Source organism: Choloepus didactylus, chromosome 4 (assembly GCF_015220235.1).
Source record: "Choloepus didactylus isolate mChoDid1 chromosome 4, mChoDid1.pri, whole genome shotgun sequence".
Classification (NCBI taxonomy): domain Eukaryota; kingdom Metazoa; phylum Chordata; class Mammalia; order Pilosa; family Megalonychidae; genus Choloepus; species Choloepus didactylus.
Genome location: NC_051310.1, coordinates 156,425,656 through 156,441,353, shown reverse-complemented (window position 1 = coordinate 156,441,353; position 15,698 = coordinate 156,425,656). Strand labels below are relative to the sequence as shown.

Here is a 15,698-nt window from a genome sequence, read left to right as displayed (position 1 = left end):
CACACTCAGCTGAATAGAACTATTTCTTTCCTGAACACTCCCTGAGCTTTTATTCCTTTTGCCTTTGCCACATGACCCCCTTTGCCTGAAAACTCCTTTCCCACTGTTAGGACTGTTAGGTCCCTAAACTAACCTCTTAGATCCTATTCATTTCCAGGTCTTAGCTTAGCTGTTGACATCCCTGGGAACTCCTTAATGACTACCCAAGACTGGTTTAGATGCCCACCCTCTCCTTGAAATTTCATGGCCTCCAGTGCTTATCTGTATCATTTTAGTCAAAGCTCTTTTTTTCTCCCCTTCATTTACATGGAGATTCTTGAGAGAAAATTTGTCATGTTTATCTTTGTAGTCTGTGCCAGCATATTGCTTGACTCAAGTGAATACTTAGAAAGGGTCTTCTGAATCCATTGTAAGGATGACATATCTCAGGTTCAGAAAGGATAAGCTAGGAAGTGACAGAACCATGGCCAGAGTGCACATCTTCCCAACTCCTTGTCCCTTGTGCTCTCTCTCTGGTACCTGGCTGCCACATGGAATACTACCTTAATTTGTTTAGTGGTGCACAACACTGTTAGTTGTAAACTGAATTTTAATGTTAGCCTGAAGTAAGCATCATTGAGGAATTAAATTTGTTTTAATTTGCTCCACACTATGTATTGTATTCTAAAGCAAAATAGAAATGAATTTCATGTTGTCTACCTTTTTGGATTATTCAAATCATGCTCTCTTCCACCCACATGGTTAATTAAAGATCAGTTGTACTTCTGGAGAGGAACACTAGTGTGTCATAGTTCAGAGAGACTTCAAGGATCATATATTCACTCCCCTGCCTTTTCAGATAAGAAAGTTCCAGAGAGGCTTCCTAACTTGGCTAAGGCACCCAAATGTGAAAGAACATACAAGTAAGCACTCAGGTCTACTAATTCCCAGTCCAATGATCTTTTTGGTACACTAGGCAATTATCCAAGCTTCTTTGGTATTTCATTCCAGCTTTTATGGTTTACAAATGTTCAGATTATCCTTTGACTCAGTGAAGGCCTGAGAATCTGACTATATTTTTTATCTTCAGTATTGATATTGTATTTCTGTCTCAATACTTCAGCTTTTCCATGAAAATCTCTAAAAAATGACAGGTAGTTGGGACTAACACTTGAGTTTTTGCAAAGCCATTGTTCTGGTTTGCTAAAGCTGCTTTTGTGTAAAATACCAGTAATGGATTGGCTTTTGTAAAGGGGATTTATTAGGTTACATATTTACAGCTCTAAGGTCATAAAAGTGTCCAAGCTAAGGTGTCAGCAAGAGGAACCTTCACTGAAGAAAGGCCAGTGGCAGCAGGAACACCTCTGTGAGCTGGGATTGTACATGGCTGGCATCTGCTGGTCCTTTGCTCCCTGGTTGTGTTGCTTTCAGCTTTTGATTGCAGTTGCCTTCTCTTAAAGTGTCTGTGGGTTCTCACTTAACTTCTCTGGGGCAAACTCTGGGCTTCATCTCTCAGCTTAATAACAACAAACTGGTTTCAATGGCTGTCTCCAAAATGTCTCTGGTTATTTTCTCTCTAAGTGTCTGTCTTCAAATTTCTCTGCCTTTTATCCTCAAATAAAGGATGCCAGTAAACTGATTAAGACCCACCTTGAATGGGCAGTGTCACAACTCCATGGAAATAATCTAATCAAAACATGTCACTCGCAGTTGTGTGGGTCACATCTCCATGGAAACAACCCAATCAAAAGATCTCACAATCTTGATCAAAAAGGGGATGTGATATGAAGTGAAATAATTTTCAGTGGCTGAGAGATTCCAAAAGGAGCTGAGAGGTCACTCTGGAGGGCACTCTTATGCACAATATAGATAACCTTTTTAGGTTCTAATGAATTGGAATAGCTAGCAGTAAATAACTGAAACTATCAAACTACAACCCAGAACCTTTGCATCTTGAAGACTATTGCATAACAATGTAGCTTATGAGGTTCAACAATGTGATCGGGAAAGCCATACGGACCATACTCCCCTTTGTCCACTGTATGGATGGATGAGTTGAAAAATGGGAGCAAAAAAAAAAAAAAAAAAAAGGCACCCAGTGTTCTTTTTTACTTTAATTAATTTTGGTGATGAACACACAATTATATAATGGTACTGTGAACAATAGATTGCACACTTTGTGTGACTGCATGGTATATGAACATATCTCAATAAAATAAAAAAAAAAACTCACAAGATTCCATCAAAGTCTGCCTCCACTAGATTGCATTAAAGAACATAGTCTTCCCTAGGGTGCATAACAATTTCAAACCAGCACAACTATAAATAAGAACAATAGACCAACATGGATTGCAGGGTTAAAGGGTCAAACAATATAGTTAGTAACTGGACAGGAGTTAAGAGAGGCCCAAGCTTTTGAATTGAGGTGCATATAAAGTTCAAGCAGAGATAAACCTAGTCAGGATTCCTGCATTTGTGTAGTCCTGATTGTTAATTTTTATTTGGAATATGTGTTTTGGCTTTTGTTAATACCTTCTCCTAGCTTCTCTTTTATGCCCGGAGATGTGAGCTTGATAATCAACTGATTCAAGCTCATTGGTACATTTGTACATATTTGGTAATACCCTGCCCTCTCCCAGGTAAGGGACTTGATTTTGATCCCTTATCATTATTTCAGATCCTGAAAGTCCTCTTAGTGATTTTAAAATACCCCAGTTCTCCCTGTTTTGAAAAAGAATAATAGGAAACCAAAATGTGCATCTTTACAGGGAATGACATCTGGAGCAGGGACAGGAAATTCACAGTGTTGTGGAATTGCATGCATTTTTCCTCATTATGATCTGTACTATCCAGAGGACTCTAAATATTCAGTCCAGTTTGGAAGCCTAGCAGTCAATCCACCCACTCCTTGGACCCTACTTCGGCATGGGACACACAGCAGCACAGAGATGCTTTTACACCTTATACCGCTTTTGACATAAGGACTTCAGGAAGGTCATCTGAAGATAGGATACTCACTAGGACATCCTGATTCTAGCCTTTCTAATGTGGATTGTAATTTGGCCAAGAAACTATAAGTTTTATTTTGAGGTATCCATTGGGTAGTTGGTATCTTTTAGGAATTCTGAACAAAAGATAAGCCCCAAGATATTGTCTGCAATGAGCTTCTGTTCTCTACTGACACCTGGGCTTTGTGGTACATTTATGGTTGTAAATTTTCAAAATTACTATTGGAGAAATCAGAGACTCCCCCAGATTCCTCTTTTAAGAGTGTTCATGGGGCAAAATTTCAGCTATATTCAAGTTAATTGAAATTAGGTTTGTTCAGAGAATATTGGGGCAGCACTCAAAATATCCCTCTGGGTACTGCAAGATGGAGAAGAGGATTGTTATGTCATCTGGGTTAGGGAATCCTTCTCTTCCACTTCTATCCTCAGTTTCCACCTTTTCACTGACAGGCACAGAAATGGGTGGATATCAAAGGGGTTTTTCTGACTCTGAAAACTCAGCCAATGTGGGGATGAAAAAGTCCCATGAGGACCCAATTAGAAGTAGAGTCCTGGGGCATGTTTTCAGAAGTTCATGATCCTTCTGAATAATTTGAATCTTTGCTTTCAGTCTTACCCTTTCCCTGAATAAGAGCCTGTCATTGATGACACCAGCGCCAGAAAATCTAACATGGTTTAACCCAACTAGTTTTTCTCCAAGTCTCAGAGAGTCACCAGTATAGACAGTTCTTTTCCTAATTGCACATGGAAGTCTGGGAAAGACAAGGTTGATAACATGTAAATGGGTCATGTTGTTGTTTATATGAATAGATCCCATGGCACTGTCTCCTTTTGAATCAGGTTGCATCTCCTATCCCCTTGCCATTGCTAAGTACTTTAGTCTAATCTGTCCTTTCCTCTTGGCCCCTCTTTCCTTTTAACTGCTTTCTGCCCCTACACACTAATGCTTCAATTCTGATTGCATTCCTCAGACACAAAGCTTCAGTGTTAACAGAAGCAAGCTTAACATTCCCAAGTGTTTAGAGGCGTTGAAGGAAGAATCTTAGAGGGGTTGTTCCCTTGTCATTATCACCAGAAATGCTGTGGAACCACCCCCCACTAAGAAACTACTAACTGGGTGAATAATTCAGTAATCTTTCACTGAATTTCTAAGAGTGGTGGGTTATGTTTAGAGGCAAATAATCTTCTTTAAAACTTACTTGGTCTAACATTCAGAGTTGTTCCTTGTCCAAATGTCAGCCTGCTATTGTTTCTGATATCAAACAATGATACAAGACTCTACAAAAACTCAGTTGCCCCAATTCCTCTTGCTACCTACTCAAATATTTCTTTGTTATCCAAAACTCCCCTGATAAAACCAGCTTTTTATAATGCGAGATTGGTGGTGGAATTTGTTCATCAGCTGGTGGCTGGGGTGTGGGATAGTTTGGGGTGGGGGTGTGGGGAAGTGAGGGTGTGGTGGAGCAGGCAGCTTGTTTTTCCTTGACTTTTTTTTTGTCTTCCAGTATCTTTTATTTTTCCTAGATAACATAAACACATTTACTTAATATTGATATAGGTATAACTACACAAAATTAAATTTCTATGCAACACATGGCCTCTGTAACAGAACTTGCCCTTCTAAGGTAGTTCATGCACATTACAAATTACCTTTGCTTTTCCTTTCTAACTAAGGTTGCAACCAACAAGCCACTCCCAGCTTTTTACTAAGTACTTAAATCAACTTAAGTGATGATCCCTCCAATTAGCAGGTGAAGTAACCCACAATTTCTGTCCTAAAAATCTGTTAAACCTGAGCTGTCATTCTTACCAAATTTCAGCAGATGAAACACCAGAAATATGTTATGAGCACTCATCTTTTGCCTAAGCAACTCAAGGCTGACTTTTCAAAAGAAGACACAGGTTCCTCATTAAACTTTGTTTTAATGGGTCTCAAAATTCTGTGACAGATTTTTGGTCATTGTTTCCCTTTAAAAAGTACTGATTTTAAAAACTAATAACTTAAAACTGCCACACAAAACAAATGGTCCACAAAACATTCCTTTCCTTCTGAAGGTTTTAGGATGCATTATCATTAACCAGTCTTTTACTATTAAACTTAAATGGCCATTTGAGACAAACAGTTCTGAGACCATTCTTCCACCACTGATTAAGACTGGGGTGGCAGGTGTTATAGGTAATATTCATTTAGCCTTCTGAGCTGTCTGGGCAGACTTGGTGACCTTGCCAGCTCCAGCAGCCTTCTTGTCCACTGTCTTGATGACACACACAGCAGCTGTCTGTCTCATATCCTGAACTGCAAAATGACCCAGAGGAGGATAATCAGAGAAGCTCTCAACACACATGGGCTTGCCAGGAACCATATGAATGATGGCAGCATCACCAGATTTCAGAAATTTGGGGCCTTCTTCCAGCTTCTTACCAGAACAGTGATCAATCTTCTCCTTCATCTCAGCAAACTTGCAAGCAATGTTAGCTGTGTGACAGTCCAGCACTGGCTTGGCCTGGATGGTTCAGGATAATCACCTGAGCAGTGAAACCAGCTGATTCCACTGGTGGATCATTTTTGCTGTCACCAGCCACGTTGCCATGATGAACATGTTTTACAGAAACATTCTTGTCATTGAAGCCCACATTGTCCCCAGGAAGAGTTTCACTCAAAGCTTCATGTTGCATTTCAAGTGACTTTAGTTTAGTTGTAACATTGACTGGAGTAAAGGTGACCACCATGCCTGCTTTGAGAACACCAGTCTCCACTTGGCCCACAGGGACAGTACCTATACCACCAATTGTGTAGACATCCTGAAGAGACAGACGCAAGGGATTGTCACTTGGACGAGTGGGTGGCAGGATGTAGAAAGTCAGAAATATGATGTTATATGATTATACAATTACATGGCTATTCCTGAATGGGAAGAGGAACTATGGGGAAAATGTCATCATTCTTACATAACAGCTGGTTGGATTATGTGCGTATGAATATATATGATTATTTGCTTGCATTTTTACTTATTTTCTTTTTTTTAGCAGGTTTGTGGTTGCAGTGTATTCGAATTAAAAGGTAGGACACATTTTTGAAACCATCTTGTCCAACTTCTTTCTTTCCCTCTTTACACAGAGAAGTAAAGGACTTGTCCAAAGAACTCATTCACTTATTCCATTTATTGAGCAGCTACAAACCATGAGCAGATGTGCTATGGGCCATGAGGCAGGGCTGCTGGAATTGTGATTCATGGGCAGGTTCAGGCCCACAAACTGGTAGCAGTCTGCAACAACAGGCTACAGAAATGGAGAATAAGCTACTTTTATAGCAATTTTCATCCAAGCTGTTCATCATTTAGCTCGAAGTTTCTGTTTTCTCCTTCCTTCCTTCCTTTATTTCTTTTAAATCATTTTCATTGTGCTTTACAAAAATATAGGATCAAGATGGATTGAAGATGAAAAGCCATCAATGACAGCAGTTTCATTGGCTGGTGGCATTTCCCCAGAGTCACATGACTTTTAGGGCCCATGCATTGTCTCATTTTCCTCCCACTTCCTTCCCCTCAGGGAACCAAAGAGGGTCTCAGAGATGTCTCAGATCCCATTTCATTCTACATGCTCTGCCCTGATATGAAAAGAAAATGATTCTGATTATGGGCTTTAGCCTTTTGTTTTTATGTAAGCAAATTCTTTTTTTTTTATGGTTCTCTCATTCTATAACCCATTTTTCCTTTCTCTTACTTTCAAAGAATGACTTCTCTGTGTTTCTCTTCTGCACTTGGTTTTTCAGTTGTTCTCTGCCTTTGATTTTCATTTCTGTGTGCTTCTTTTGCCTCTGTCTGTTGAGTTCCCTTTGGGACATGTTTTTGCCTGTCCCAGGGTCTGAGGGCTGCAGGAATTCACTACTTTCTCATTTTCTCTTCACAGGTAAGGGTGTGTTCTGTAACAGCATGAGCCAGCTGAGTTCCCTGGGCAGGACAGTGAAGTGGGGCAATAAGGTGGTACTGCCCTGCACTTATGAAACTCAGTATACAAACCCCGATTTATACTGGTAGCAAATGAGGCCGTTCATTCCTTTCAGTTTGTCCTCCACAGGGATAACACCCAATCTTGAGATGCAGATTTTACTCAAGGTCGGTTTTCTGCAGAGCACTGTATGACCCAGCTTATCTTCTACTTGGTGATCTCCTCTGCAAGGCCTGAAGACAGTGGCACTTATCACTGTGCCTTGTCACTCCCGTAGTGACACAGGTTTTCAGGAAGTCTGCACAAAACCCCTGGAACCCGGGCCATCTTGGCAGAGCCACCTCTTAGGGAAGATCACATTCTTCTTCTCTGTCATTTTGTGTCCCAGCCTGGTCTCATGAATAACTGAAGGACTGGCCACATCCACAGGTGCACCCTGGCTTCAGATGGAAAAGAGCACTTCCCTGTTTCTGGCTCATTGGTGGGGAAGAGAGAGCTGTGTGTGGCTGAGGATCATCATCTTTGTGTCCCCCGTGCCTAGGTCACACTTGATGCAGAATGGGGCTTGACAAGTCTGTGGTGTGTTTGCTGTGAGGGTAACAGAATGGTGCAGGTACTTAGAATGGTGCACTCTAAGGAGAGGCCATCAGTAATGTCTTTATTTTGGTCCCCATCACTGTTTATCCATTATTGTGAATTGGTTTGTGCTTGTTTCCTGATTGCTAAAGAAAACACCATGCAATGGGTTGACTTAAACAGCAGGATTTTATTGGCTCATGGTTTTGATGCTAGGAGTTCAAACCAAGGCACAGTCAAGGTGATGCTTTCTTCCTAAACACTGGCATTCTGGGGCTGGCTGCCAGGGATCCTCGATCCTTGGCTCCTCTGTCATTTAGCAATACACATGCAGTCTCTTTCCTTTCTCTTCCAGGTTCTGTTGATTTTCACCTTTGGCTACTCCATCTGTGGCTTTCTCTCTCTCTGTCTGAATTTCATTCTGCTTATAATGGGCTCCAGTAAGAGGTTTAAGACATATCCTGATTGAAATGGGCCACACCTTAACTGAAGTAACCTCATCAAAAGGTCCTACTTACAATGGATTCAGACACATAGGAATGGATTAAGTTCATGAATATGTTTTTCTGGGGTACATATAGCTCCAAAGCACCACAGTCTATTTTCTGATTAAGAATCACATTGGAGGGAAAGTTATTTACCTTAAACAAATTCCCCAGTTTACCTTTATTCTATATCTTCTTATGTCCACTCACCTTATTTCTCCTGGATGCTCTTTGGCCCTCCATTTTACTTACTACTTTTGGACAGCATTTTTCTTTCACTGAAGAGCATTGAGTTACCCTACAAAGTTGTCTGTGAATCCTTGAATTCCAGCTCCAAAGTCCCTGAGTTTGGAGCTCAGTGGTGTCTCCAGAGGAGATAATTACCTCCAGGGGAAAACAACTCTGTGATGTCAAAATAGATACATCCTCAGCCCCTGGGAAATGCTCCCTCTTTCTCTACTTCTATTGAATTCTCTACTTTGAAAGAACTATGAGAGCTATTAGAAGGAATTTTAGAAATGGAAGGGGACTTAGACATCATTTTATAGGAAATATCACTGAAACTTAGAGAAGTGAGGGAGAATTCCTAAGGTCATATAGAGGGTTATGGGGTGATGGGACATTCTTAAGGTCATATGGCTGGTTAGTGACAGAACTGGGGTGAGGGGATGCTTCCAAGGTCACAGAGCTGGGCAGTGAAAGTGACAGAGCCAGCACTGCAGTGCTGCATTTCTTGGGGTTTCTCTTACACCCCAGGAGCCTTTTTATCTACAGGTGGCTTGGCAGCAGTTTGGGTTTCAAAAACAGGCAGGCAAAATGCAAAAAGTATATGAAGGAACAGAAAGAACATTAGAATCCAATGGCCTTGGGCAAGTGACTTGGCTTCCTGGAGCTTCTGTTCTGCAGAGTGTGTGCAACAATCACATAGAAAACTACCTTGGTACATGTGAAAGCTGTGCTTGAATGCCATGGTACATGTGAAAGCTCCTGAAAACTATAATCAGTTGTACAATTGCCTCCAGACTTGAAGGAAGCCTCAATCTCCTCTGACTCTGCCTTAAGTCTTTTCTAGAGGCTCCTTTTGGAGGAAGAATTTCATGGTGCTGTGGTGTTTTTTTCTGATGATCAGAAGTGAATCAGAGGGTGGCTCAATTATATGTTAAATATAGGACAGCCCTGAAGGACAACCTTGCAGACAGTCATATGGAGACTAGGTTCTCATTTGGGGATGTAATGTGCTCTTATAAAATGAACTTTTGACTGACATTCATGATAGCCTCAGTTCTGCTTCCAGCAATATTGTTGGCTTTGGATACGATGCATACTTTTTGCATGAATTTTTTTATCTGAAAAATGAGGTTAAGTGATCTTTTCATTTCTAGCAACTTCAGAGAAACATCCTAATGTTACCTAAGGTAATGAATGGTAATGTTGTGGAAATAGTTATTTTTTTTAATACATTTGAGGTGAAGTTGTGCAGAATCATTTATTGTTTTTCCTAGAAGGACCTGGCTTATCCATGTAGACTGTCCTAAATCCATGGACTGATAGTGCTATGGTGCCCTATCTTTTCTTTGGGCCATGAAGACATGGTGTGTGAATTTGCAGTTGGTTAGGCAGGGGGAGTTGTTGGTGATGATTATTCTTCCATTTGTAACCTCAAAAACCCCTGCTGACACCCCAGCTAGGTGTCATAGGTACCATGGTAAGGGGATGCCAGGGCTCTGCTCACTGAGTGGGTGCACCTGAGAGGGTTGTGACCCAGCTGTGGCAGGAGGACCCGAGTTCCCCAGTGACACCTGGGGCTCTGCTGCTGCTGCTGCTATTGCTGTAGTGGCCACAGCAGGAAACCGAGGGCTGGTCCCCAAGGCAGGAGCCTATAGGCTTGGGGCTCAGGAAGCTGTGGTGTGACCTAGAAGCTCAGTTTGGCATCTATTTCATTAACAGAGAGTGCACAGAGGCCACTCTCCTTCCGTGGTGGTCTGCAATGAGCAAAGCCAGAGGCAAGGTGCACAGGGTGCAGTTTAATAAATGCAACAGTCATGATCTGAGATGTACAGCAGGCAACCAGTGAAAGAGTCAGCATCCAACCATCTCACACTCTCTGGGCACAAATTCAGGCAAAACCAATAAATACAGTTTTTGTATGGGGGAAATCTAGTGGTCTCATTTCTATCCTTTCCTCCAAAATGACTAGAAGGCAGGGCCTATATCTTACTCATCTTTGTACCCTCGCCAGAGTGCCTGGAATTTAAAGGCTTTGAATTCATGGTTGTTAAGTCAATTAATAGAACGGGGTGCCTTATCCTCTGTATTTTATTCTGATCTCTGCCAGTAGCCTGAAGAATATGCAGTAGAGGTTTTAAAAATCCCATTGACTGCTCTCAGAATATTAGGGAAATCGAATGTGATTTTGTTTGTGATGTTACTAGGAAAACCAGAAAGTGATGAAAATTTTGGTCCATCCCCCCAACCCTGCAAAAGTGGCTACAGAAGCAAGCACAGAAGGTGGGACAAGCCACAGGAAGAGGAGGAAGAGACTAGTGGATTGGGGGCATATTTAGTACTGGGTTGTGCAGAATCTTTCATGTTTAGGTAAGCATGTTCTCTCTCCCCCAAGACCTATTTTCCTCCTCAAGAATGGATCTACCTCTGGAGGCAAAGAAAGGAAAAAGGAACAAAACTCCATTTCCTAAGTATATCAGTTGTAAGAGTAAAAACATGAGTCTTATATCCCTTTAAAAAGTGGCATTTATGCAGTTAGGACCACTAATCCCTTCTTCCCAGGATTTTTGTCCTTCTACATGGCTGAAGGATGATCTGGGTTTCTGTCTTTCAAAGCACAACTGGTTTGGGCAGTGGCCCTTTAAGCTAGGCTGGGACAGGCCAACTTGAGTCCCTGAGAAGGTGAAAGCTAGGAGAGAGCATCTTTGTAGGCTTTCAGGGAGTATAGTCTCCTCACGCCAGTCATCCTGCAAGCAAAGGAAAGTTGTCAGAACTACCTGTTGTAGAATTATAAATTGTCAGCACTGGAAGGAATTGTAGGGGTCACAGATTCTTGGAATGGCCAATATTTGCTGCGGCTATACCATTGCAGAAATCACTAATCTGTCATTACCCTTTCTTCCTCTATGCATGCGAATAGTCTAGCTAGTCAGTATCAGTCTATCAATGTTGCCACCAGTAATGAAACCCATTTACTCTCCTTTAGTTATTCTGAACTCCCTTGTTTTATAGATGCGAATTGCAAGGCCCAGAAGGGTGGGACAACCTGTCTAAGGTAACGTAGTGAGTTAGTGACAAGGATCTGAAATGCAGATCTTCTGACTCCCAGGTCAGTGCTCTTTTTGTACAGCCACACTGCCTGTGTCCTTGGGACTGTCAGGAAAATAGAAGGTAGGGCTGGTCACCCATTTGGGAATGACTGTGTTTTTTTCACGGCTGGGTCAGATTAGTCTAAGTCTCAGATAGCCCCTAGAATGGGTGTTAGAACTGAGGACTACTTGGGAGTTTAAGAAGGAGCTAGGGGGAGAATTGTCACTGGCAAAACTAGGTTCTGGTTTGAATTTCATGTACAAGAGTACCTGAAAAGGCTATGCCAGTAATAGCTAAATAATTAATATCTCACTGACTTTGCATGTATCTTGAGTAGTTAATTAGTGAGCTATTCACTACTGATGGGGGTAGAGATATACCCCAAAGACAGCCTAGTCCACACCTCAGAGTCCCACAGTAAAGAACTGGAACCTCGCATTCCCTTTGTCTCTGCAGAGATAGCTTCTGCTCTTCCTGAATATTGTTTAGGTGAATCTTTACTTATGGCCTTGTAAAACAGCTCCTGGCACATGGGCCAGATAAATAAAATAGTAGTTAAAGATGAAAACTCCTTTTTATCTATAGCCTACTTCCTGGGATGTAGGTGGGGGTTTTGGCTGGAATATTAGAAAAGCAGTACATTCTATTATGTAAATGGCTTTTGGATCTGGCTTGAAATCAAAGGATAATAGGAGATGGGATGTTCTTGTGCCAAGCACCTAAGCAAGCTCACCTTATTAATTCTAAATTGTCTGCATTTGTTTTTTGCTTTTCAATGCTTCTTGGACTCTTAAACATTCCCAAACCTCTTTTCTCCATGTGCTACATAGTTTGGGTGGAAATGGGAATAGGAAGGGACTAATTCTTACCTTAAAAGAAAAGTAACTTGGCAGTCAAGAGAAAATTGATGGCAACACTCTTGGCAAACAGCACTCTTAGCCCCAGCAGCTTGAGAGACATCATGTTCACCTTCCTGGCTTGCACTGTGGTTGAGCAAGAGTTTAGTTGGTGGCTTCAGAGAGAGACTAAATTCTTTTCTGGGAATGGGGTCCCCACCATTGACACCAGCCTGCACCAAATCATCATCATACTTGCCAGCCTATGAAGCCCATCTGGGAGTTAGATGGCTCTCAGGGACCTACACAGCTTCACACACCCAGCCAAACCACTGTGGTATTTCATGCTTGTGGCAAGGCAAGCTCTGATGGGAGAGGCAGAGGCCAAAGGGAACCAACTGGGCTCAGGCAAGGTTTTAGTTTTGTTTTGAAATCTGATGCTTTGGGGCCCCATTTGACAATTACAGAGTTTGCTTTAACCCTCGATGCTGAAGTTGTCCCTTTGATTTAAACAAACCTTTGGGTTCATAGCAGCTCTCTGAACTTTGGTGTTCTTCTTCAGGTTCTGTTGGTTCTATAGTACCTGGAAGAAACCCTGGTGGATGTTATCTGTAGGAAGATACATGTTATTTCTAGGAAGAACTAGATTTCTTAACCCCATGCTAAATTGGGCAGTCTTGTTTTGTAATCCAGTACCAGATTATACTGAAGATTTTTTCAATGGACTTCCAATCCCAGACACTAGTAGTAGGACAGTTGTTTATATGAATGAGACAGTGGTTGGTAAAGAGGACAAATGGGGATAAAATGACCCCACATGGGCTTTATCTCAGATTCCCTTTCAGAGATGCAAAGAATATCCTTCCTAGTCACTGATAGGCTGTAGTTTGGCTAAGTCTTATTTCCAACTTAATGCCATTTTGAGAGAGGTCTGCCCAGTATTTACATCTCCAGTTACCCTTTCCCCCCAAATTTTTCCCAGTTCCTTGAAGCCAGGTATGACTTACCTGAAGAAGTTGACTTTAATTCAAAGTCAGTGGATTGCAGAAGTTCATTGTTGTGTCGAACTGAACATGTCACTGAATCTGGATCTTCATACTGACCAAGCTTGACGGCGCTGTACTTCCCATTGGCAGCGAGGACGACAGTAGGGTCAAATTCCGTTATCTTTTTGGATGATTCAAGATTTATAATGACATCCTTGGGATAGAAATCCTTCACCAGACAAGCGACTTTGGTCCCATTTTTCATAAGGAAAATCGATGGTTTGGTTGGAGGCTGACTTTCTGCAAATGAAAGCAACTTATTTTGTGAGATGATTACCCACCACTCTGTAGAAGTTAAACAGTGGTGGTTTCCTCAATGCTATTGCAGCCAAACATGGTTCTTGTTTACAATCCAGGTCTCCCTGCAGACTGCTCTGCTAGTGACATGGGCTTGTCAGCACCTCCATGAAAGGATGGGCAAGGGGAGCAGAAATGAAACAATCATGACTTCCGGATAGGAGCTGCCAAAGGATAGGGCTAGGAGCAGAGATGGGAAGTAACAACTTTCCAAGTTTCTGCTTCATCTGCGTTCAGTTATCTATATTTCATTAATCAATCCTCTGGACAATTGAAGTCAGGTTGAGTATCTGTTTGCATCAGCTGGTTTGTTTTAAATTCATGTTTTGCATTATGTCACTTAAAGAACTAAGGATCTGATAAGGACTGCGTATCTGATTCAAATACCCTGAGGATGGCAGTTGGGATCACTTCTGGGAATCTTCACTATTTTTAGGGACTAGAAGGGACCTGCTAAAGTTAAGTAGTTTATCTCCCTATCTTTTGTAAGAGACTGACTACCCTGACAATTCCTTTGAGCCTTTACTAGAGAACAACAATCATCAGTTTCAAGAAGTCCTTCAGACATATCTCTTTAATCCCTGTTTTTGTAGTTTAAGGCCATTCCTTCTTGTTGAATTCTAAGTGGAGCTGTGGAATGGTTGGTCCCAATAATTGGTCTCCTCCAGGCCTTCTCTCCTTTCTTGCCTCACCTTGGACTATCATCTTCCTGCTCCCTATATGCATCTTTTTCTTTCCTTAAGGCTAAATGTCTAGAAGCTTGGAGGGAGATAGTGAAGATTCTTTCACACTGTGCCTTATTGAAGTTTCTGAGTTGTGATAAATTTTGTGTCTATGGACACTGATTCTTAGTCTATCTCCAAATGTCTACTAAAGGAAGATCCCTGCTAATGCCTGAACTCAGGAAGGACAACCAACCTGTGAATGGTGAGCTGGATATATTTCCAATCATAAATTTACATGCTGAATTTCAACATTAATTGTTTCCTTGAATATGGACTTTTAATATTTAAGACTTAGGTGAGTTTGGCTTCTTGATATTAAGTGAAAAATAGCTTGATTGTAGACACTATAGTCTACAATCAATACATTAGGAGCTGCTCAACAAAAGTCTTGGTAATAAATGCATAAACCAAAAAGAAATGATTTTTCTAATGCCTTTTCTGAATCTGGATTTGGGCTTCAGCTGTGATGATAGGAGTAGATTTATAACCAAATCAATTGGCAGTGATTGAGAGGCAGTGATTGCTAGTCAGAAAGTTCCTGCTGATGCACTACTTTATAAATGAACCATGGCTGATTGGGTCTTTCCTAGGGAATCAGTTGTTCAGAGAAACACTCTCATCACCACCATCACAATTCATCTTTTCCATGGAGGGAAGTTTAGCTAAAAGACTGGATTCTGTTGCAGTTACTCAGGGCAGGAAGCTCATTCCTAAGCTTCTGATTCCTTATATTTTTGCCTTTAGCTCTAGACAAGATGGGGATTGGAACTTTCTCAAAAGGCTTTCCTGGAACCTGCTTTCAACCACATGAGAAAATCTTCATTGTTTGGTTTCCTTGCATAGCTGAAGCCACTGATAACAGAAACTGATAGCCTTGGCATTAACGGCTGGAAACCACATGTGTTACTCACTTCCCTTGAGAACTGTAACATTTCTTCCTCGCTATACTGAGTTTGGTATGAGCTGTATTCCAGTTGTTTATCAAGGGAGTTATGGGTTAGAGAGAAAGGAAACTGGTGCATAAAAAAATACTTATCTCCTTGGTTATCCAAGAGTATGACCCAATCGTAGTCTGATTTAGTTGGTCAGTTAGGTCTCACCAGGGATCTTAAAATCTGAATGTTTGAGGCAGTTGTCAGTGATTACTTTGGGCTGGGGAGGACTCATTTGAATAATTTGAATAATGTAATATAACTGACAAGACATATGTCTGAAGAAGGTCATATGCTTATGAGATTGAGCTGTGAATCTGGTAGTCAGTTTCAGATAGCTCATAATGCATTGATTTGGTAAAACATTTTTTTTTCAGATCCCCTTTCTTAATCCATAGCTATATGTTCAAAACAATTGCCTGAAAAGTAAAGTGTAGTCTCTATTCCATTTTTTTGGCATCATGGTAATGAAAGAAAAGGTCATCTGAATTGAACCTTCTTAAAAAGATGGAATGCACTCATTGCCATATGCATTCTAGTCTATATTTGAC

General features: G+C 41.2%; 1 protein-coding gene and 1 gene segment (V, D, J or C); both read right to left on the bottom strand.

Annotated features, from left to right (window-relative positions):
* Window positions 1-15,698, bottom strand: part of LOC119532271 — a 456,157-nt gene that overhangs the window by 253,543 nt on the left and 186,916 nt on the right.
* The window catches only part of LOC119532285 (immunoglobulin lambda-1 light chain-like), a 62,188-nt gene continuing 55,602 nt past the window's right edge, over window positions 9,113-15,698 (bottom strand). Inside the window, exons 7-10 of the mRNA XM_037834516.1 lie at window positions 13,155-13,433; window positions 12,665-12,730; window positions 12,181-12,294; window positions 9,113-10,968 (exon numbers count right to left, since the gene is read on the bottom strand). Of these exons, the coding sequence (XP_037690444.1) occupies window positions 12,182-12,294; window positions 12,665-12,730; window positions 13,155-13,433 (458 nt within the window). The 3' untranslated portion in view covers window positions 9,113-10,968; window position 12,181. The remainder of the gene's footprint in view (window positions 10,969-12,180; window positions 12,295-12,664; window positions 12,731-13,154; window positions 13,434-15,698) is intronic.